At 38.9% G+C, this 25,348-nt stretch overlaps 1 protein-coding gene and 1 pseudogene across 50 annotated transcripts in view; both read right to left on the bottom strand.

Moving 5' to 3' along the window:
* ABI3BP (ABI family member 3 binding protein) overlaps positions 1 to 25,348 on the bottom strand; it is a 244,211-nt gene that overhangs the window by 153,985 nt on the left and 64,878 nt on the right. For all 50 annotated transcript variants that reach the window (XM_005548290.4, XM_045385365.2, XM_065539257.1 and 47 more), the window contains exon 2: positions 24,136 to 24,315. In XM_005548290.4, coding sequence (XP_005548347.3) covers positions 24,136 to 24,315 — 180 coding nt within the window. The remainder of the gene's footprint in view (positions 1 to 24,135; positions 24,316 to 25,348) is intronic.
* LOC107128837 (BRCA1-A complex subunit Abraxas 1 pseudogene) lies at positions 6,522 to 7,723 on the bottom strand (annotated as a pseudogene).

Raw genomic sequence — 25,348 nt, 5'->3', positions numbered from 1 at the left:
ATTAACTTAGGCAACCTGATGAACTCACCTCAGACCTTCGCCTCATTATTGTACAGTTGCCTCCTGCCCACCACCGATAAAGGAGCATTCGTTCTGTTCTGTCTCGTGTGTTTGAAAGCACGTCTTGCGGCCGGGCACGGTGGCTCAAGCCTGTAATCCCAGCACTTTGGGAGGCCGAGACGGGCGGATCACGAAGTCAGGAGATCGAGACCATCCTGGCTAACACGGTGAAACCCTGTCTCTACTAAAAAATACAAAAAACTAGCCGGGCGAGGTGGCGGCGCCTGTAGTCCCAGCTACTCGGGAGGCTGAGGCAGGAGAATGGCGTGAACCCGGGAGGCGGAGCTTGCAGTGAGCTGAGATCCGGCCACTGCGCTCCAGCCTGGGCGACAGAGCGAGACTCCGTCTCAAAAAAAAAAAAAGAAAGCACATCTTGCTTAGTGAGGTTCATATAAGGAATGCTGGACCCAAATCAAATAAACAAGTTTCCTAGTAGGAATACAATAGCCATTTCCTGATTTCTTTGAGATATACAGCAATAAACTACCATGTACTGAGTGCTTTCTATGTGCAGGATACTATATTGAGAACCTTATATTCGTAACTTAATTACTCCCTCATGGCAATCCTACCTGGCACTACTATTATCACCTCAATTTGTAGATGAGATAACTGGGGCAGGGTTGACTTCATGGGCATGTGGCATATACGGTCACATGGAGCCCCATGCTCAGAAGGGCCCCATGCTTAAGGTCCTGCTGTCACTATCTTGACATTCTTAATACTTTCATCTTTGAACTTGTGTTTTGTAAGGGAAGTCTGATGGGACAATAGAGCGTGCATGTGAGTGGGGGAAACAGAAGCAATAAGCATGTCTGCATTTTCTTGCCTCCTCACTCATTTAAGGCATTGGAGGAATCCATTATCATATAATTCCAAAGGAACCATGATGTGTGGGAGTTCAGCAAGACTCAAAGGTAGAACAAGTATGTCACATTTACCATTCAGTAAAAAGGTAAGGAGGGGGACACCCAGAGCTGTGAGAGGCCATACTTTCCATTCGAACCAGAACTTGCTTTAGATGCAGAAAGAAGGCAATGGCACTTTAAGGTACCAATGACCAAGAAACTCTATCATATCCTTTCTTACTCATGCATCAGCCAACCACTTATGCTGCAAATGATAAAGGAGAAAAGGGAAAGAGAGGGAAACCCATAGTTTTGTTTGTTTTTTTTTCCAACTCTTCCTCATTCAGAAATAAGTTGAAAGAAGAGTGTTGGTAGAATGTGCACATATCAAGAAGTGAAATAAACAGCTGAATTACTTTTGTGCAGCATTTCCACTATTCTGTTAGGAACAAAATACATATGCAAAATACGCATGTATAAACTGTAAAATTTGAATTGTGCAATTTCAGTAGTTTCACTTAGGAGTTAAAGGCTCTTACGTTTGCATTTAAACCTGGGATTGAACTAAAGATACAAAGTAAACTTCATGCTAATAATTTTACATTTTTTATTTACTAAGACATCAAATAGTAAATAAAATCAATAAATAAATAAAATCATGACAAAATGAGAAACCACAAAAAGGAAAAAGCTTTATATTTTAGTATCTTTAACAACAATTTTTTCATGTTTTTGAACCAGGGGACCTGCATTTTTATTTTGTTCTTGGCCCTGCAAGTTATGTAACTATCTTAATCAAGTCTACAAAATGCTTTTTAAATAAATCTCAGGAATTCACTTTTAGAAAACAAAACCCCTAGTTTTCCTAAATTGTTCTCACTCTAGCAGAGTCTCTTAGAGTTAACCTTTTAGATTCTTTCTTGATATGGATTAATTATGCCTAATGCGTAGAGGTTTTTATAAAAAGATCTGAAACACTAGAAAAATAACATATACAGAAGCCAAAGATAGTACCATGATCCAAGACATATGGTTATATGAGCAATTTAAAAATACCTTTTGTTATGATCACAGTTAGTTTGCATAAAGCATAGGCTGTTACAGCCAATTACAAATTGGAACAAATGTCGTTACCTGGGTGCATGTGTTGGCTCTCACTGCTCATTAAATATTTCCAACATACACATAGGTTGGGAGTCTTTGTGTGCTACTGGGGACACAGGTGTGGAAAAATAAAACTAAAGAATAGGATTTCTCGGAGCTTGCAGTGAGCTGAGATCGTGCCACTGCACACCAGCCTGGGCAACAGGGCCAGATTCCGTCTCAAAAAAAAAAAAAAAAAAAAAAAAATAGGATTTCTATTTCTTTTCTGTACAATAAAATTCTTTGTGGATTTACAGTAGCCTGGAAATAAATACATTGTAGACTGGAATTCTGCCAATATGTATTACTTCATTTAGAAAGATATATAATTAAAACGACAATTTAGGAAAAGTTGCAGAGAATGCAGTTACCTTAACAAAGTTTCCATTTCTAATGTTTAATTCTATACAATGTGGCAGACTAATTAAATCTAATTTGCTTAATATTTTGAATGCCCTATGGTGGAGGACAGGGGCAGTTTACTGCTTAAGGAAATCTACTGTTGAAATATTTTGTTAATTACCGGATTTTTCAGTAATACTCTTATAATTGCAGTTTGATAAATCCCAATTTTCACATTTTGGGTCTGCTCCCATTAGAGGACGCCTGCATTGTAAGCCTCACTGCTTCAGAATGTCATCACAGGGAAGCTTAGTTCTGCATGCAAGGTTTCTGCCATTAAAGTGTCCACAAAAGAAGCATGAAATAAACCAAGATAATCCTAAAAGAAATTAGGTAAGGGGGTCTGAGAAAGGCCCTTGCCACGTTTAACAATTTTTTCATTAAACTAAATTTCTGGACATAAGAGCACAGACTCTGGAAACAGATTAAATCCTGTGCAACTACATGCTAGTACAAGTCAAAGTACTTAACCTCTGTGTACCTCAGTTTCCTGCAAAGTAGGAAAAATCATACCTAGTTTCATAAGGTTCTTAAAGATAATTAAAGTTGTAACAAAGGCCAGGCATGGTGGCTCAGCCTGTAATCCCAGCACTTTGGGAGGCCAAGGTGGGGGGATCGCTTGAGCTTGGGAGTTTGAGACTAGCTTGGGCAACAGGGTGAAACCCCATCTTTACAAAAAATACAAAAATTATCCACACATGGTGATGGGCACCTGTAGTCCTAGCTATTCAGGAGGCTGAGGTGGGAGGACTGCTTGAGCCCATGAGGCGGAGGTTGCAGTGAGCTGAGATTGCACCTCTGTACTTCAACCTGGGTGACAGTGAGACCTTGTCTTAGAAAAACAAAAACAAAACAAAACAAAAAACACTAACAATGTCAAACACAAAAAGTATGAATTAAGTATTAGTAACGATGGTGATTTCTAGAAAGCCGAGTTTGTGTTCTACAAAGTCTAAGGATATATTACAAGAGAGGAAAATGTTCAAAAAATCTTTACAGTAAGGATCATTAGGTTCCAAAATGCAAGCATTTCACAATAAACATTACAAACCAAACTCATTCATAAATATTGATGCAAAAAAACCCTAAAAATATACTGACAGGCAGAATCTGGATTCGGCAGCACATAATACAATAACAAATTATTACCACGTATAGTTTATCCCAGGAATGTAACATAAAGGGAAAAAAAGGCTGGGTGTGGTAGCTCACGCCTGTAATCCCAGCATTTGGGAGGCTGAGGCAGGAGGATCACGAGGTCAGGAGATCAAGACCACCCTGGCTAACACAGGGAAACCTCATTTTTACTAAAAAATACAAAAATTAGCAGGGCGTGGTGGTGGGTGCCTGTAGTCCCAGCTACTCGGGAGGTGGAGGCAGGAGACTGGTGTGAACCCTGGAGGCGGAGCTTGCAGTGAGCCGAGATCGTACCACTGCACTACAGCCTGGGTGACAGAGCAAAGACTCTGTCTCAAAAAAAAAAAAAAAAAAAAAAAAAGTAACCCTATTTCCACAGGTGCTGAAAAGTCATTTGAAAAAATATAATACTAATTCTGAATAAATAAGAATTCAGTGGAATACTTTCTTATAAAATATATCTTAAAACATCTAAATCAAATGTATGATCCGATCCTCCTTTACTAAACATGCCAGACCCTTGCTGGCACCGAGAATGATACTGGGTGAAAAAAACAACAAGACTCTGAGTTGAATTTCCCATTGTTTCTATACACCAATAACAGACAAACAGCAAGCCAAATAATGAGTGAACTCCCATTCACAATTGCTACAAAGAGAATAAAATAACTAGGAATCCAATTTATAAGGGATGTGAAGGACTTCTTCAAGAACTACAAACCACTGCTCAAGGAAATAGGAGAGGACACAAACAAATGGGAAAACATTCCATGCTCATGGATAGGAAGAATCAATATCATGAAAATGGCCATACTGCCCAAGGTAATTTATAGATTCAATGCCATCCTCATCAAACTACCATTGACTTTCTTCACAGAATTGGAAAAAACTACTTTCAATTTCATATGGAACCAAAAAAGAGCCTGCATAGTCAAGACAATCCTAAGTAAAAGTAACAAAGCTGGAGGCATCATGCTACCTGACTTCAAACTATACTACAAGGCTATAGTCACCAAAACAGCATGGTACTGGTACCAAAACAGAGATATAGACCAATGAAACACAACACAGCCCTCAGAAATAACACCATGCATCTACAACCATCTGATCTTTGACAAACCTGACAAAAACAAGGAATGGGGTAGGATTCCCTATTTAATAAATGGTGTTGGGAATACTGGCTAGCCACATGCAGAAAGCTGAAACTGAATCCCTTCCTTACACCTTATACAAAAATTAACTCAAGATGGATTAAAGACATACATGTAAGACTTAAAACCATAAAAACCCTAGAAGAAATCCTAGGCAATACTATTCAGGACATAGGCATGGGCAAAGACTTCATGACTAAAACACCAAAAGCAATGGCAACAAAAGTCAAAATAGACAAATAGGATCTAATTAAACTAAAGAGCTTCTGCACAGCAAAAGAAACTATCATCAGAGTGAACAGGCAGCAACCTACAGAATGGGAGAAAAATTTTGTAATCTATCCATCTGACAAAGGGCTAATATCCAGAATCTACAAAGAACTTAAATTTACAAGAAAAAAAAACCCATCAAAAAGTGGGTAAAGGATATGAACAGACACTTCTCAAAAGAAGACATTTATGCAGCCGACAAACATATGAAAAAATGCTCATCACTGGTCATTAGAGAAATGCAAATCAAAACCACAATCAGATAACATCTCATGCCAGGTAGAATGGCGATCATTAAAAAGTCAGGAAACAACAGATGCCGGAGAGGATGTGGAGAAATAGGAACACTTTTACACTGTTGGTGGGGGTATAAATTAGTTCAACCATTGTGGAAGACAGTGTGGTGATTCCTCAAGGATCTAGAACTAGAAATACCATTTGACCCAGCAATTCCATTACTGGGTATATATCCAAAATAATTATAAATCATTCTACTATAAAGACACATGCACATGTATGTTTACCTCAGCACTGTTCACAATAGCAAAGACTTGGAACCAACCCAAATGCCCATCAATGATAGACTGGATAAAGAAAACGTGGCACATATATACCATGGAATACTATGCAGCCATAAAAAAAAAAGGTGAGTTCATGTCTTTTGCAGGGACATGGATGATGCTGGAAACCATCATTCTCAGCAATCCAACACAAGAACAGAAAACCACACACTGCATCTTCTCACTCATTAGTGGGAGTTGAACAATGAGAACACATGGACACAGGGAGGGGAACATCACACACCAGGGCCTGTTGAGAAGTCAGGGGCGGGAGGAGGGATGACAGGGATGACATTAGGAAAAATACCTAATGTAGATGATGGGTTGATGGGGGCAGCAAACTACCATGACACTTGTATACCTTAACAAACCTGCATGTTCTGCACATGTACCCCAGAACTTAAAGTATAATTTTTAAAAAGTAAAAAAAAATTATCACTTTAGGAGAATTTTAATGACTTAGATAAAAAGTAAATTTTCATGTACATTTCTTTCCACATTGTGAAAATAAATTCTATTTCTTTTCTATTCTTGCTTTTCCATTTATTTTTCCTTTTTAAATAGAGATGGGTCTCACTTTGCTGCCCAGGTTGCTCTCTAACTTCTGGCCTCAATAAATTCTCCTGCCTTGTCCTCCCTAAGTGCTGGAATTACAGGTGTGAGCCACTGTGCCCAGCCTCACTTTTCCAGTGATAAAGAATGTGTCAGTGTAAGCCTTTCCCTCAACAACTTAGTGAAATGTGAAAAAAGATTTTAAAATAAAAGCATCTGATGTTCAAAAAAGTACTTTATAAATTAAACATGCCAAGACTTAATCTGCGGATTACTGCAAACAGGGGAACATAGTAAAAACAAATGAATTCATCTGTATTAGCACAAGTAGCTCAACATAGAAAAAACAATAGAAATGTTTGGCTTTACCCATCAGCCAAATTAAAAAAAATCTTCTTTTAGGTTAAAAGGATCAAGATGTAGGAGACTGGATATTCACTAGATCCCTTCATTTTCTCAATCTCTTCATCTATTTCTGGGCTGTCCATTGTGGATGCTTTTTCTTGGTAACTACTATCAGTATCTGTTTTAGATGGTTTGTCTTGTATCTCTAACTGCCATGATCTCTTGAATTTCATCTGTCATCTAAGCCTAAAGCTTTATGCTTAATCATTTGTGGTCTGCTAGCTGGACTAGCTTCAGGAATGTCAGTGTGTTCTACCATTAAGGTCATTTTGGCTACTACATCGAGGTGGAGGTTGTAGTTACAGCTACTTTTAGAAACATGTCTGGTTTTTAAAGACATAACACATGATTGAAGAAATTCAGAATCTGGATAAAAGGTCCGCAATGCTTGACCAGGAAAAATGTTCCCCTGAGGGTCTTTTTAGATGTTCTTCTCTCCTGCTGCCTGAATCTATGCTCATCTCCTTTTCTCAGTTTCTTGTTTTAATCTGTTTACATCCTTTACTAGTTTATTTATTGCTTGTTCACTGTCTTCCACTTTTTTGCATATACTCTTAATTCCTCTTGTAATGAAGCGTACATTTCCTTTATCTTATGTACCTCCTTTAAAGATCCATCTTCTTCAAAAAATGTAGAGCTGTGTGTTTTTACTGCTTGGCTAAAACCAGTGGACATACAGGAACCTGATACAGTTTCATAACCTAGTTGTTCAGAAATACCCAGACTGGCAACCGCTAAAGATACCCTGTGAAAAAGTCCTTTTTGAGGTTTATATAAGGCATGTTTCAGTCAATGAGTAGAGCAGTTTTGTTATTATACTTGGTGTTAATAGTAGAAAAACAAGCTATTGGCTTGAAAAATGCTCCTGCAAGTTTTTGTGAAGCAGCCTCTCTATAAACATCATGATCTGATCTGAATGATGATGGAATTTATACCAACCTATCACATTCTTTTTGACATTGGAGAATATTTTCTTCACTGCTTGCTCACTTATTTCACTTGAGGAATTATAAAAGCTAAAAAAAGCATGGAATGTATTTCTGAATGTCAGTTGTATGAACAACTTCAACATCATCCATTTGGGAATCAGTAATGCTATTCTTGGCTTCACCTTTTACTGCCTCAAGAAGAAAACCTTCCGTGTCACAAACCGTGCTGGGGTGGTGTAAGGCAAGCTGGTCAACACATAGCCTGAGAGCACCTGCTCTTACCCTCCGTGCTGCCGCCGCCTCAGGCTACACAACACCTATCTTCACAACTTCATTAATCTAAAACGCTTCTAAAATAGTTTACAGAAAAGGAAATGATCTCTTTTGTAAAAAGAACAGACAACATAAAATGTATGCATCAATGGGTCAAAGGAAGCTCTTTCCATAAGTATAAAATAAAAGCCTCAAGGGGTGCAAGAGCAGTACCATTAATTAGCAACTTTATTGTTTCTTAGTTTTATGTAAAATAGTAGACTGATTTACAGTTAAAGATGCTTTAGAATTTGATGAAATAAGGTAACTATTTTTATTAGAAGCCAGTGTGGCACATCATGAGACCCTAATAAGAATAAAATCAGCCACAGAAAACAAACAAACAAACAAACAACTATGCCCATGGAAATCTTCATAACGGAAATATTGTCGATTCTTATTTGCATCTGTAGGTGTCCACATGCCACATTTAGCTATATTCAGACCTGAGCGGGTATAATCTGAATTTAAGCATCCTCTAGCTCTTGACATTTGGCCGACAGCTCCTGTACTGCATTTCACCAACACTAACCCTGAGCAATGTCTGCCTGAAAAACACCCTTGAGAAATATTGCTATCTTTTAAGCTCCAGCAGGGAGTTCCACTCACCCACTAGTCAGTTCTCAAAAAAGGGACCTCCTAAGTGTGGCCGTGGAACAGGTACACAAACAGCTCACCAGCACCCTAGGCTCTGTGGCTGTCAGCTGCCTTTGCCCCTGCTATAGATGGGTCCCCTGTGGCCTGTTAGTGGATGAAGGGGAGAAGGGAGAGGGTAACCCCACTGAAGAAGTCAGTCTAGGCAGAGGCGGGCAGGCCTGTGGGGAGTGGAATGTAAAAAGAGTAGAATGCTGTTGTCTCGTCACTTATTGAAGGCTACTTACCAGTAGTTCTAAGTGTCAGCAGGGGGACCAACTTTGCGCTCCACCCACCCCACCCATTGTCCTATTCCGGTGACAAAGAACTGAGTAATAAAACCAAATTGACACCACAACAGCAAACTGGTTTCAGTAATGGGGTATAAAAATGATTCATAACTCAACTGTAGTCCATATCCACCCTGAAGACCATTGCTGGGAAAAGATAGGCTCCAATATTGTTGATGCCATCACTCCACAGGACAGAATCAATAATGACTACAGAAAACTCACCCATCCATGACAAGTAAGTGACCCTGAAATAATTACATATGAAAAGGCCAGAACAGCAGCAACTGAGAGTCTGGACCAACTCAAGAACATCACTAATGTTCTTTCAGGAAGGAGGACGTCACTTCCGGAAAAACACTGATGGGTATTTTTCTAGAAAATTGGGGAAATCCTGCTGTCTGCTTGGGCATGTGCTAAGTTGTAGCTTGGCAAAATTTCATGGTAGCTTGAAGCTCAAGTAGAATACAGAGTAGCATAAGTAATGTCAGTGTTATACCAATTTTACATTAACACAATACATACAATATAATTGACTAAATTAACATGCAGTGTTAATTTTTAATACATCACTCAGTAGATTACTAGCACATTGCCCTTAAACATAAAAAAGAATGCCTACAGAATTATGGAGCATCACAAAGTAACATAAGTCCTCCACCTTTTAGAGTATTCCTAAGCCCCTGAAAAAAGCCGTAAGAGGCTGAGGATCACTCTGGATGTGGGCCAGGCTTTCAGTTCATGCTCTGTTTATGCGTGGACCTCTAAACCTGGAAACATAGTAATTGCTCAATAAACATGTTCTGAAAGAATGAATGAATCTGCTCTTCTACCCCTTTAATGCCTGGGGCTAGAATAAAGATGAATGAAGGCAGAGGTTTTGCAGGCAGAAAAGGAAAAAAATAATTAGAGGGTTGGGAAATAGCACAATCAGCACAAATATTTTTTGAAAAGTGAGTAATCAGTTAGTCTCTAATAAGTCCTATTTGTAGGACTGCTTTTTTTTTTCCTCAGAAAAAGTATATGTTTTCACGTGGAACAAAAAACTTTTTCCTCCTTTGCCTGAAAAATAATTGGAGAGCAAATTTTAAAGCAAATCCTGCACTATTCAGTAATTATTTCCATTAAACATTACAAGATCTGTTGAATAATGAACCCACACCCAGTTTGACAGAACACTCTGTTATGCCCCATGGCTTAGAGAATTCTGGCTTCTCTCACTCTTTAACATGCAGTCTGCAGGACCAGGCCCCTGGCAGGCTGAGCTCATACTGAAGGTTAAGCTTCTCACAGAAGTGCAGCCAGCCGTACCACAGAGCAACGATGCAAAAATGACTAGGTACAGCAGCCACTGCTAGGGTTCCAGAACGTTCACAGGCCTGTTCTGAAGGGAGCTTACGGCTCATGTTGGTGCGGATGTTGTCACAAGAGGGGTTGCTCAGAATTGCTTGGAGTTAAGTAACAGCAGTGAGAAGCAGCCCCTCGTTGGCCCGCTGTAGAGAGTGAGTGGAGCCTCTACAGATGAAATGGGAGTGCGGCATTGACTGGAAGAGAGGATGCGGGGAAAGGGGTATGGGAGGAAGACAAGCGGGGGGAAAGAGGGCATCTCTTTCCAGCAGTGTGTACTCCCAATGGCTCTGCCATACTTGGTCACCATTTACAGCTTTCTAAGGTTGTCTGGAAGAAAAAAATGCATGTACTTTTTCTAAACAGAGGGTTATTTTAAAGACAATCCATTGAGGAAGACATTATTGGAGGTTTTACTTTCATTCTGTGAGAGGTGGGGAGCCAATGCTATTAAAAGCATGCATTTCACCCAAGGCTGACTATATAATTTGCAGGGTCAGATGCAAAATCGAAAGGTAGGACCCTAAAAAGAGTGCCATTGAAGGCACAACATTCAACTTGTACTTTCTTCCACCATCTCTGTCTTGGCCCATCATCATGTTTCTTTGCTATTTAATATTACACTTTGCAGGTGGGTGCAGACCCTCAGCCCACTCCCTTCCCCCTCCACTTACTATCTCCCTCCAGCAGCAGTCCCAGGATCAAGACCAAAGTGCTTTGCCCTTATCCTCCAACACACCCCCAAGGGGAGAAAAGTCAATCTCCGTTCCTCACAGGTCTGCCACCCCAATTCATAGACCCCCAAGGGATTGCCATTTCTGCACTGGGACATACTGTGTACCTGAAGCAGGTGAGAGGGAGGCTTGCCCCCACCAAATGCCCTACTTAACACACAGTGGCACTGCCAGACACTGCAAGGACTGCTACCGCCATGCCCTGCCAGATGTCATCACGGAGGTGTGCACACCCAAGTCCCTGCTGGAGGTGGAGGGCAGCTGATGTCGCTGAAATAGGGATGGGAAGTGGAAGGCAGCCAAGCAGCAGGGACACCAGGGCTGGAGGACATGACAGCAGAGAATCAAACTAGGGGAGGAGCTGGGAGGCCAAGCACAGGAACCCAGGCTCCAAGCCCTCTGCACCTGCTCTGTTGTCTGATAGGACCTCACTTACAAAATAAAATGGAAAGATAAATTAAGAATTCATGACAGTGAGAGCAGGGCATTAAACCCAGAATGCAAGGTCCTCTAAGTGCACTGGTCATCTGACTGTGAAGCCAACCCCGACCCTTCCACTTCCAGTGCCTGCACACTAACCACAACGCCGAGGTTCCAGGTCATTTCATTTCCTGTGCTCCTGGGATAGAGTCGGGAGCATCTCCGTCAGCCACTGTCCCAAACTAACCCTGCTTCACTCGCATGCTCTGGCAGACTCTCTCCCCGACACCACAAATGTTTAAAAACTATTTCTCTTACCCACTTGCCACATCCGTTCCTAGTTTAGCAGACCTGTTAGGCATTACAGTTGTTGGCTTTATTGCCTGTAGTTTTTTCCTTGCCCGTGTTTTATATGTGTATCCCATGGAGAAGTTTAGTGTAGAGTGTTGTCTGTTAACTGGTTTAAGCCTTGGCAGGGGCTTGATTTTTAAAGTAGAGACTGTACATTCCCACACACGCATTTTCCAGTGAATTCACCACTTTGTTCACGTTATCGCCACAGGAAGTGCGTTTGGATATTTTTCTTTATCAGGACTTTGGATATTTTTCTTTCAATTTATAAAGCCAGGTCACATTAGCTCTCAGATAGTATCCAAAGTCAAAGCCTTCAAATTAGCAAAGGTTTTTCTTTCTTTTTAGATGTTCTTGTCAGCTTTTCCATGTAGGAGTGGGGAGTCAGGAATAATTTATACAAGATGAGTTTTTAACACTGAGTTCAAAATTACCAGAACACTTAGAGGCCATGGAGAAAAGCACTTTGGTGTGGTGTTCAGATACAGGCTCAGGAGTCAGCCTGTTACTTGTAGATTTCTTAACCTCTTGGGGACTGTCTTCAGTGGGACAAAGAGAATGCTAATAGTACCTGCTTCATGGGGTTGCTGTAAGGATTTAATAACCCATTTCCATAAATCCCTTAGCCCAGCACATTGTAAGTGCTCAAAAATATTAAATCATCGGGTAACAGGTTGATAAGAACTGCCACTCCAGCATTTGACCATCTATGTGCCCAGCCTGGAGAAGAGAACACAGCAGTGGCAAACCTGTGGCAAACACTCCAACCCTTCATTTTGTCTCTCTCTTCTTGATGCAGAGCATCCCCAGTGGCAGAGAAAAGGCTGGCTATTACCTCGGGATCAGATTGTGAAGATTGTGAAATATCTGGGGACCGTGCTAAGATTTCTAGGCTTTCTCCCATATGTAGATTGTCTATAGATTTTTCAACTAAACTGGGGTACTATTGAAAGAAAGGAAGCACAATTAATTATATCAGAACAGCAGGTGTCAACCATAACTATGCCAGATAAAAAAGGGTATATAGTTACTTTACTAATAGGGTAGAGTCAACCCTTTACCCCAGTTGAATAATTTTTTTCTCCTGGATATTTTTACTATAGGCAACTAGGGACTTGTTATTTGGGCAAGGAGCCTTCCCTAGCAAACGCTGGGGAGCCAGCTATTACAGCTATGAATATATTCACCTTGATTGTGGAGCCCATCAGGGAAGGTGAGACTCAGCTCTGGTCCTCAGGAGCTTACTATTTTGCTGGTGAGACACGACACAGAAGAAACGCACACATGACAAAAACAATTGGAGAACAATACAGAAGAGTGTAACCTAATGCTGGCCTTCATGGCATAGCACTTGGTATGACCCATAGGTGTCAGAGAGCACTGAATGTCCATGGAATGGAAAATATTTAAAGGAAAATAATATGTGGATAATCAGGAAAGTTGATGTGACCACGTTCCTTGGTTTTGAAATGTAAAAGAAAATGCTAGAGTTTAAATGCTATCTTATACATCTATTCCAGATAACCCTTTAATATCCTTTTACTGGCAGCTGTCTTTCCACTTAAGACCCCTTCTCCATAGCAAGACTTTTGCAATGAATCTGGGACCATATGTCTTTTTGGCGCATGACAAAAAAGGCCATTCGCCATTCAGGGACACTCTTTTGGATATAATTGAGAATGACTTTTTAAATTTAGATTTTGATCTCAGTGCATTGTGTAATACATTTGAAAAAATTGTGCTTTATATTAAAATACTGTGAATTTTTGTATTGTATTTCCAGAAAAGATAGACTTGGCGACAGTTTATCATTTGATGAAGTCAAGCAGACCATGAAAACATTGTATTTGAATCCAGTAGAAAAGAACAGGACTTTCAAAGATGTTTTCCTTACCAAAACAGGATGAAATGGTCATCTCTTATCATACAATGGCTTTCTGGTATAAACTGATGAATTGTTTAAGAAATGGTATACGTTTATTAAGAAATTGATACCTATTAGGCTAATTTCTTTAAAAATTCCTTTGAAGCTTAAGTTCTGGTAAATTTTGTGCCTTGGAGGAAAAAAAAAAATCAAATGATTCTGGGATTCCTGTTTTTTTTTAATGATAAGTTTGGACTCATCTTGAAGATTTAAAGCCAAATACTTCCCAAGTGGTAAATCTATTTCCAAAGAAATAACTAAGAATTAGATGACATTTTGAAAATAATTTTAAAAGAGAAAAATCTATCTTAAATGGTGCCCACAACTGTTTCAGACTTTTTGGGTCTTTCCTTTTCCTCTTTCCCATTTATTAATCCACCCTTCCACCCATCCATTCATTTATTGTGTTTCTGAAATCAATGACAACATTGAGGGTAAAAATAAATCTAAGGTTTCTAGGATCCTCAGCTCCTGGGAGTTTTCTACTTGGGTGGTGAAGAGGCAGACAGGACACACAAAAATAAAAACAAATTTCAATTGATTAACCTGAAGAATGATAAAAGCAAATGCTAAGTCTCCAGGATATTCATGCAGAGGGACTGAAATGTCTATCCTGGCCAGAAATGACCTTGTGTACAGTACATAAAGTAGGACTTGATGGATGGGCAGCACATAATAAGCAGAGATGGTGGTGGTGGAGGAAGGGGAGGAGAGAACAAGTTTTGAGGATGAAATGAGTGCCTTACATATTTTATTTAAACCTTAATGAGAAAGTAGCCATAATCCATCTCCCCCCCCACTTTTTAACCATTTTATACAGGACATTATAGAAGCAACACATCAGGAACTTATGACCTTTGTCCTGTAGAACAGATAAAGTTCCCTAAGTTCTGAGAGGCAGTAGAACACAGTGGTTCAGAGCTCAGACTTCCTAGCTTCAAACCCTGTACCTGCCATATACCAGCTGAGTAGGCTTAGGAAGTTTAAAACTCTTGGAGCTTCAACCTCCTTCTGGGTAAAAGAGAACTAATAATACTCCCTCTCCCTGCATAACTGCCATCTTGCATCGGTATCAGGAGTCTGATATCCACTCATGGCAGCTGTCTTGCTCCCTGCCTTCGAAGCCTCTTGCCATCTAAGGACTCCGCCAGCAAGAGAGGGCTCAGCTGGCTTCAATGATGGCACTACATCATTTCCTTCTATTGGTTTATCCTGCTTCTTTTTTCATAAGTTTTTTTTTTTTTAGCTTCTTTATATTCCCTGTATAGTTCCTTCAGTTATTTTCAACCCCTATTTGTTTTTTCTTCAATGAATGCATAACCACTTGTGATAGTTATCTTTCACTGTAATAAACAGTATCAATCTCTATTATTTTATATTTCATTCCACTTTCATAAAAATAGAGCAATCTTAAACATTTTTATGATAGAGAAGTAGAAGGGAACAACTGAAATTCTAAGGGTTGACATGATAAAAGAGGAAAAATTGTGCATTTCCTCTTGCCATCTATACAAATATAAAAATTAAGGGTTAACCTTGTAAATGGTACTAATAACCTACAGAAATATAAATTGAATTACAATTTATAAGCATACAATTTATACTGATTCATATCTGATCAATCGTAAACTTTACTTTTAAATTTTTGAAAATGTTTTGCTGTGAAACAAAAAGTGAGAAACTTCAAAATAAGAAACTGATGGTTGAATTTTAGCCCAAATGCACTGAGACAGAATTGCCATCAGTTAAGTAAATTAAAGGGTCATGCACTTATTTTTATTTGTTTAATAGGACAGGCCAAAATTCTTACTAAAAATTGCTTTATTTGAATAAGAGATTGAAAAAGTGAGATCTAGAAATGACAGACTTTTTCAGGTATATATTTTTGGGGGAGTCACCACATTTTTCTTTGGGGGCAACAGCTAAGGAATTGTAAGAGGCACCTGACGACTCTCTTCACCAAAGGCACACAACAGTCAGCTTTGACACGGCATACCCTCGATAATTAAGAGAGAATAATGACTTTGGGAGAGAGCTCTGTGTGTGTGCGCACCAGCTACGTGTCATCATCTTAGATTTTGCTTATTTTGTTTTTTAATCCTGTTTCGAGCGTTGACCCTGATGAGAAAACATACTCGGGCATGATAGATGGGCAAGGCTACCTTTCAGTGACTAACAGCTCTGCTAAAACAATCTACTTCTGCAGTTTTACCAACACTATCTCCCACCCCCAAATATAAAACAAAACCACAAAACTGCCACTTAGACCAAGCTTTTTCAACCTAGGCACTAACCTCTTAGAGCTGGCCAGAACTTTAGTGGAGAGGTAACCCAATAATTATTAGCCACTGAGACAAACAAAGCTCAGAAGTGTTAGGTAAATTATCCAAGGCCACTCTGCTTGTTATAACAGCAACTGACAAAATTTACAAAACATGCTTACTCTGTACTAGAGTCTATATTAGCTTCTTTTTTAAAAAATTTAGTTATTTTTTTGAGATGGAGTCTTGCTCTGACTCCCAGGCTGGAGTGCAGTGGCGTGATCTTGGCTCACTGCAACCTCCGCCTCCTGGGTTCAAGCAATTTTCTGCCTCAGCCTCCTGAGTAGTTGGGATTACGGGAACCCGCCACCACGCCTGGCTAATTTTTGTATTTTTAGTAGAGACAGGGTTTCACCATCTTGGCCAGGCTGGTCTTGAACTCCTGACCTAATGATCCACCCGCCTCGGCATCTCAAAGTGCTGGGATTACAGGCATGAGCCACCACACCCGGTCTACATTAGCTCTGTTATATGATTCAGCCATAGTCTTTACAATGCTTCTGAAAGATCATTCTCTATTTTATAAATGAGAAAAGTAAAATTCAGATAATTTAAACTACTTACCCACAACTATTCCACAATGAGTTGTGTTGAATTTGAACCCAGGTCTGTTGGACTCAAAAGTAAGTAGGTATTCTTTCCCCACATCATGCTGCCTCTCAGGTGAGGGCTGATCTTTCCTAGAACACAGACTGTAGCATCCTTGTCCGGGACTTTTTTCAGCTTAGAGCATTTCCAGTGCATTGGCGCTGTAACCTTTTCCTCACTAGAGCTGGCATCACTTGGGAAGAGTTATAGGCAAGATAGTGACTCAGGGGCCCGTGCTGAGCGTGAGAAATGCGCTCCCTTAGGGAAATGAGTGTGAGGGTTAGCAGCTGTGAGAACACGAGAATTAAAACATTTGCACCCCGTTAGTCCCGTTGGAGTCCTAACACCTGGTTGGAAGACAAAATCTTCAATCAGAATTTGCCATCGTGAACATACGTTTTTAAACTTAAGCCTTTTCTGCAGGAAGGATACTAAAATAATTCTTCAACGTGCACCACATAACCGATGGCTGATGTCAACAGGTCATCATTAAGTATGAGTCTTTAAAGGTCAACGCTGAGAAAGTTCTCAGCTAATGAGACATTAACAAAATTACTAGCAGCTGACCGTAAAAGAAAGCCGCAAAAACTTAAAATGTTAACCAGGAGTGAGAACATTCATGATGTGAGTGAATAAAAAGACATAGGAACTTAGAGGATCTATGAAATGTGAATCATGTTTTATCACGTCATTGCAGGGCTCTGGAGCCCATTAATATTTATTAATAGCCACCCGGGAAAATAGTATTTTTCCTACTGCCCCTCTAATCTAGTATAATCTTAGATAAATTTTGACAGAAATTTCATATGAATGTTAATTTCCAAAATGGCAAAAGGAGGGTTTTGTTTTCTTTTGCATGTAAAACCAGTGACTTGAAAACATCTCTGTCAATACTTAATAGGAAGATAATAGATATTAAAAAATAAATGTAAAAATGGTTATAAATGATTACTTAGTGGACGTGCTAGTCCTCAGGCCACTAAATATTAGCTTGAATATTTCTGAATAATCAGCTTCTCAATTCAATGGTAAAATGAAAAATGATGGTAAACATATCATTAAACAAATGAAATGTGTCAGACAAGGCTGTACTTAATATTTGCTTTGAAACTGAGGGTAATTCACTGTGTTTGGGTGTAGTTCCATGCAACTGAAAAACATACCGCTACCTTATTACTAAAGAAAGTAAGAGCAGCAGCTGTAAGTGATGCTTTTTTTCCCCCCACCATGAAGAAATAAAGATTCTTTGCTCTTGTGTAGCACTTTGCACTCAAGGGACTTCAATTCATCACTTTACAGTTACAAATACACTAAACCGCCACAGCATGTATGTGAAAAATACACCTATTACAGATGAGCAGAGTTGAGATTTATCGCACAGTAAACTGATACCAGAAAGGGAAATGAATAGAGATGCAAATTTTAAACATATAGCTTGTGGCAGACAGGATAATGCTCCAACAAAGCTTGCTTATATCCTAATCCCCAGAACCTGTGAAGATGTTAGGTTGCGAGACAAGGGTGAATTGAGGTTGCAGATGGAATTACAATTGCTAATCAGCTGATTTTAAAATAGGGAAAGTATCCTGGATTATCCAGATGAACTTACTACAATCACAAGGGCCCTTAAAAGTAGAAGAGGAGGCCGGGCGCGGTGGCTCACACCTGTAATCCCAGCACTTTGGGAGGCTGAGGTGGGTGGGATCACGAGGTCAGGAGATTGAGACCATCCTGGCTAACATGTGAAACCCCGTCTCTACTAAAAATACAACAAAATTAGCTGGGCGAGGTGGCAGGTGCCTGTAGTCCTAGCTACTCTGAGGCTGAGGCAGGAGAACGGCGTGAACCCGGGAGGCAGAGCTTGCAGTGAGCCGAGATCACACCACTGCACTTCAGCCTGGGTGACAAAGCGAGACTCTGTCTCAAAACAAAACAAAACAAAACAAAAAAAGTACAAGAGGAAAGCAGGAAAGGAGGCCAGGGTAATGTGATGGTGATGGTGATGGTGATGGTGATGGTGATGGTGATGTGATTGTGATGTGATGATGTGATGTGATGATGGTGATGTGATGGTGATGTGATTGTGATGTGATGATGTGATGTGATGATGTGATGTGATTGTGATGTGATGATGTGATGTGATTGTGTTGTGATGATGTGATTGTGATGTGATGTGATGATGTGATGTGACTGTGATGTGATTGTGATGTGATGTGACTGTGATGTGATGTGATTGTGATGTGATGTGATGATGTGATTGTGATGTGGTGTGATTGTGATGTGATGTGATGTGATTGTGATGTGATGTGATGATGTGATTATGATGCGATGTGATTGTGATGTGATGATGTGATGATGTGATGTGATTGTGATGTGATTGTGATTGTGATGTGATGATGTGATGTGATTGTGATGTGATGATGTGATGTGATGATTGTGATGTGATTGTGATGAGATGATGTGATTGTGATGTGATGTGATTGTGATGTGATGTGAGTGTGATGTGATGATGTGATTGTGATGTGATGTGATGATGTGATGTGACTGTGATGTGATTGTGATGTGATTGTGATGTGATGTGATGTGATTGTGATGTGATTGTGATGAGATGATGTGATGTGATGATGTGATGTGATTGTGATGTGATGTGATTGTGATGTGATGTGAGTGTGATGTGATGATGTGACGTAATGTGATGTTATGATGTGATTGTGATGTGATGTGATTGTGTTGTGATGATGTGATGTTGTGATGTGATGTGATGTGATGATGTGATGTGATGTTGTGATGTGATGATGTGATGTGATGATCCGATGTGATGTGATTGTGATGTGATGATGTGATGTTGTGATGTGATGTGATGTGATGATGTGATGTGATGTTGTGATGTGATGATGTGATGTGATGATCCGATGTGATGTGATTGTGATGTGATGATGTGATTGTGATGTGATGTGATGATGTGATGTGACTGTGATATGATTGTGATGTGATGTGATTGTGATGTGATGTGATGTGATGTGATGATGTGATGTGATGTTGTGATGTGATTGTGATGTGATTGTGATGTGATTGTGATTGTGATGTGATGATGTGATGTGATTGTGACGTGATGTGATTGTGATGTGATGATGTGATGTGATGATGTGATGTGATTGTGATGTGATGTGAATGTGATGTGATTGTGATGTGATGATGTGATTGTGATGTGATGTGATGATGTGATGTGACTGCGATGTGATTGTGATGGGATGTGATGTGATTGTGATGTGATGATGTGATGTGATGTGATTGTGATGTGATTGGATGTGATGTGATGTGATTGTGATGTGATGGGATGTGATTGTGATGTGATTGTGATTGTGATGTGATGTGATGTGATGTGATTGTGATTGATGTGATGTGACGATGTGATGTAATGTGATGTTATGATGTGATTGTGATGTGATGTGATTGTAATGTGATGATGTAATGTGATGTTGTGATGTGATGTGATGTGATTGTGATGTGATGTTATGTGATGATGTGATGTGATGATGTGATGTGATGTTGTGATGATGTGATGTGATTGTGATGTGATTGTGATGTGATGTGATGTGGTGATGTGATTGTGATGTGATGGGATGTGATTGTGATATGATTGTGATATGATTGTGATGTGATGTGATGTGATTGTGATGTGATTGTGATGTGATGTGATGTGGGCTTGACCCACTGTTGTTGACTTCGGGATGGAAGAGAAATGCAGTAGCCTCTAAACGCTGGAAAAGACATAAAACCAGATTCTCCCCTGAGAGCCTCCGGAAAGGAATGCAGCTCTGCCCACACCTTGATTTTAGCTCAGTGAGACCCATGTTGGATTTCTGACCTACAACTGCAAGATAATAAATCTATAATGCTTGAAACCACCAAATTTGTAGTAATTTGTTTTAGCAGCAGCAGGAAACTAATGTATGGCTGCTTAATCAATTAGGAGCAATTAATGCAAACACAGTCACGGAAGACTATAAATAACCAATTTAAACAACCAAAAAATAACATTTAACTTGGAATAAAAGTTCATTTTTGAAGTAATAAAAGCAGAAGCACACAAATTTCTTGGCTTAAAGAAATATGGAAAAGGAAATATGTACGAGGAATGTTTTTTCATTTCCACTAGAATACTAGAAAAGGAATTAATAAAAAGAACATATTGATCTACAATATGAGGTAAGAGTTTTAAAAATAATAATTGGAATAGCCTTCTAGGAGTTGTGGAATCTTTCTCCCTAAGTTCTTTGAGATGCACAGTGACCTAACTATTTTATCTGCCCTAAATGACTTCAATTGCTACTTTCCTGATGACAGTATTAAATTAAACAATCTAATTGTTTAGATTAAACAATCTCTCATGTCCTCTTCCAGCCTAAATATTCTACACAGACTGAAGTCTATTCAATTCTGTGGCACAAATATTTAGTGCTTATCTACTTAATGTAAATTATTTTGATAAGAATAACCAAAGAATAAGACATAAGCTTGACTTTAAGAAGTTTTCAGTATTATAGTTCACCAAAGGAAATAATCAAGCATATTTCAGCTAGACTGAAAGAATCATAAGGTAGGCCGGGCGCGGGGGCTCACGCCTGTAATCCCAGCACTTTGGGAGGCCGAGATGGGCGGATCACGAGGTCAGGAGATCGAGACCATCCTGGCTAACACGGTGAAACCCCGTCTCTACTAAAAAATACAAAAAACTAGCCGGGCGAGGTGGCGGGCACCTATAGTCCCAGCTACTCGGGAGGCTGAGGCAGGAGAATGGCGTGAACCCAGGAGGCGGAGCTTGCAGTGAGCTGAGATCCGGCCACTGCACTCCAGCCTGGGTGACAGAGCGGCACTCCGTCTAAAAAAAAAAAAAAAAAAAAAAAAAAAAAAAAAAAAAGATTCATAAGGTATAGATAAGTGATATATAGATAAAAACCCATTAAATATGTAAAAATCAATGCATTCTTATTGGCCCTAAAAAAACCCAACCAACAAACACTGTCACTGGTCATCTTTGGAAATAATCAGAGCATCAACTTATAACAATGAAAATTTATCCTGCCTTTCTTATTGAAAGTAATGACAAAAACTGCAAAAACTTTTGCACCAACCTAATAAAACCAATATATATGGAAAATAAAAAAGCAGATAAGAGAAATTTCTTCTTTATCATTGGCTAAAATAGGGAGAAAGAATAATAGAATGAGAAAATTCCTATTTATAACTCCTGAATAAAATAATAGATCTGGGCAATCAAAAGATGCTAAACCATTAGGTGAAAATTTGATGGAGAATTTTATTGTGAGAGACCAGGCTGAGACCACCTAAACACATCAGTCTTAGGATCACTAAATGGGACAGGCAGCCATTATGCACCTCTTTTTGTGAATCATTAGGAAATACATAGTCCCACCTACAAAGTATTACATTTCCTCCTTCCCCCAAATTCAAATCTAATACAGCCTCTAGATCTAATTACATCTTCATAGGAAATACAGGGGATAGGAGGAGCCAGCTAAAAAAATACAGAATGGAAGCAACCAGTTCCATATTCTATCATATAGAATATGGACATTCTCTGTGATAAATGACCCAATTTCTCTAGAAATCAATGACATTTAAAAAGAGAAGGTAGAGAGGATTGTTACAGAATAAAAGACACTTAAGAGACATAATCAAATATATCATAGACCTGTTTGGATCCTGAGTCACACAAATCAACCCTAAAAAGACATTTTTAAGATCACCAGAGAAATTTAAATATGGACTGGGTATAAAATGGTATTATGGAATTATTGTTAAAATGTGATAAAGGCATAGTGTTATTAAAAATATGTTTCATCTGTTAGAGATGCATACTGAAACATTTTTAAATAAAGAAATGTGATACCTAGTTATGCTTTAAATACTCAAGCAATGAATACAGTATGTATTAAAGAATACACAGAACAAGATTAGCAAAACAGTGATATATATTCAAGCTGCATGCTGAGATATAAAGGTTCATTTTAATACTCTTTCCTTGGTTGTCTGAAATTTCCCATAATAAAAAACTTTAAAGAATGAACATACTATAAATAAATAAAAGTCTCCCTAGTCCATTTAATCAACTTTCATTATTGAAACAGTGAAAGGTTAAAATATTTGTGCAATAAGTTTTCTTTAGTTTTCTGAATGTATTTTTTATCAGTAGTAATTTGACCTCTATTACTTTAAGATTGAACATTTTTCACCTTATATGGAAAAAGAGCTTACAACTGACCAAAATTTCATTTTATATAACAAAAACATCTATCATAATAAAATATTACTCCCAGTGCTCAATGAAAACGGGGTAATATGTCATCTGTTTCTATTTGCGTGGGGGCAAACACACAGCTTCCGGTCACTTTTTATAGTAAAGAGTGAATAGAGTGGAGACTTCTTTATGGTTTTTGTGGTCAAGGTTAGTGTTACATTTGTCAGAAATGCTTACTTCTCAGTTTTTTTGGTAACAAACTAGTAGGTTTGCTTTAGAGTGTTTCTCTTATGTAAAATCTAGTTTAGACACTTAATTAACAGTATTACTCTGTTGCCAGATTTTGAAGTCCAACAGGGACATCTCTATGAGAAACAAGAGGCTACAGGACAAAATAGATTCATCTTCAACACTTCCTGCATATTATCAGAGCTGATATAAACTAATTGAATTTATAGGATAAAATTCTGAAACTCATAGGAAAGCTTCTAAGCAATAATCCTAGCAGTGGAATAAAATATAAACCTCATATTAGACTATCCAGAAAGCCTTTAAAAGTATTCAAAACAATAGAGGATCCTTTAAATATTTATTTATTTATTTATTTATTTATTTATTTATGAGACAGAGTCTCACTCTGTTGCGCAGGCTGGAGTGCAGTGGTGCTATCATGGCTCACTGCAGCTTCAACCTCCCCAGGCTCAAGAGATCCTCCCACTTTAGCCTTACAAGTAGCTGGGACTACAAGGCATGAACTACCATTCCTGGTTAATTTTTGTATTTTTTGTACAGAGCCGATTTCATCATGTGGCCCAGGCTGTCTAGAACTCCTCAACTCGAGTGATCCTCCCACCTCAGCCTCCCAAAGTGCTGAGATTACAGATGTGAGCCACTGTGCCAAGCTTAAAAAAAATCATTCTTAATTGGTTTTATTTGCAAATAATTTTTATGGAGAAGGCTCAAAAGTGACCCACATCCTCCATTTACATTTTAACATAATTTAAAACATTTTTAAAGAAATATAATATTTTATAATACATAGAAAAACTTCAATCTTTTTCTCTGAAATACTTCAATTTTTAAAAATATAATACATTTCCTTTTTTTAAAAATGTAGCTTTTCATGAAAAGACACTCAAAATGCTGTAGTTGTACTATCAAAAGACAGTAAGATACAGCAGGAAGGAAAACTAGTCCACATAACATAATATCTTACAGAGATTTAATCCCAGACATTTCATCTATTTTTTTCCTTACGAATTTTTGAGGTATATGGCCAGGGACAATGAAGATAACTATTTCTGCATGCAATAATTTTTTAAATGTAAAGAATTATGCTACGAGTTGCAAAAATTATGAAGATGTCTTGTAATTCTACCATTTGATTAAACTAAGGATGTAGAAAAAATAGTTCTTGACATCAAGATTTGTAGGTCATGTTACACCCACCACCTCTTGCCTCCTTTCCTTCCCAGCCCGACACCCAAACACCTTACCAACTATAGCCTCTGTGAATTTCCCTTCAGCGGGAAGAGGGAAGTACTGGTTTGGTGATACATTGCTGCCGTATCCCAGGAGAAGACCTTCAAGCTTTACATTTGGACTTGGACGCAGGAACTTCAAGAGGATGGAGTCACTTGTGGTATTGATGTGGACTTTCAGGTTTGGCCTTTTACCTAACAATGGGAATGAAAACATCGATGGCTGTTACTTCCCCTTTTTAGCATCATACCCAAATTCCCAGCAAGTGTTGGTGACTAGAGGCATTGTTCTTGAAAAACATGTTGTCTACTTTGCTACTCAGTATCGCAGCACACACACCCAAATGCCCAAAATGAAGCTTAATAACATAGAGTAGCCTAGAATAAAAAGTATATCTTACCGTTCAATACTTAGTAGTTTATTATTGGGCAGGTAGATGGAATTTGGTTTATTTTGGCTATTCCAAGTTGGTCAGAACCTTTGGTTTATACACACTGTCTGGGTATGGTGAAAGGACCTGAAATTTCTCATTGGTAAAATTGAATTACTACAGCTCAAAAACGCCCAGCCTCCTCTATGAGGCTTTCCAGTGCCACATCCACAAGTCTTACTCATTGACAGAGTTGGAAAGGGAGCGAAGAAAAAAGGTTTTTGTCTTAGGAGTAACTGAGATGGTAGAATAGGGAATGCTGGAAGGCAGAGAATGGCTGAGGAGACAAATGATTAGTTCCATTGGGAGTACATCTGGGAGTACATGGAGATGCCCAGTAGTGATTGGGATTTCTAAGTGTGATACTCAGGATGGGAGTACAGACCCATCTGGGTGTCATTAGCTTATAAGTGATAGTTGGATGAACTTTCCCAGAGAGACTGTCGAGAATGAGAAGAGAGAGCTTAATCAAATTCTCAAGACATTTATTTTTAAACTACTAAGGCAACAGAGGCAAATAATCACACCAACCAAAGATCTTGACCAAGAGGTGAGGAAACACATTGTCTTTTGCCTTTGCAGCCAGAAGGAACCAGGTTCAAACCCCACTTCTGAGACTCTGGCATCCCACTGAAGATACTCAAGCCTTATCTTCCTGGTTTCTAAGTGATACATAACATTTACCTTCTTGCTGAGTTATTTACAAAGGTTAGTGTATTAGTCTGTTGTCGCACTGCTATAAAGAAAGATCTGAAATGGCATAATTTATCAGGAAAAGAGGTTTAATTGACTTATGG

This window comes from Macaca fascicularis, chromosome 2 (assembly GCF_037993035.2).
Source record: "Macaca fascicularis isolate 582-1 chromosome 2, T2T-MFA8v1.1".
Taxonomy (NCBI): Eukaryota; Metazoa; Chordata; class Mammalia; order Primates; family Cercopithecidae; genus Macaca; species Macaca fascicularis.
Note: the sequence above shows the minus strand (reverse complement) of the source record. Positions and strands in the feature narration are given on the sequence as shown.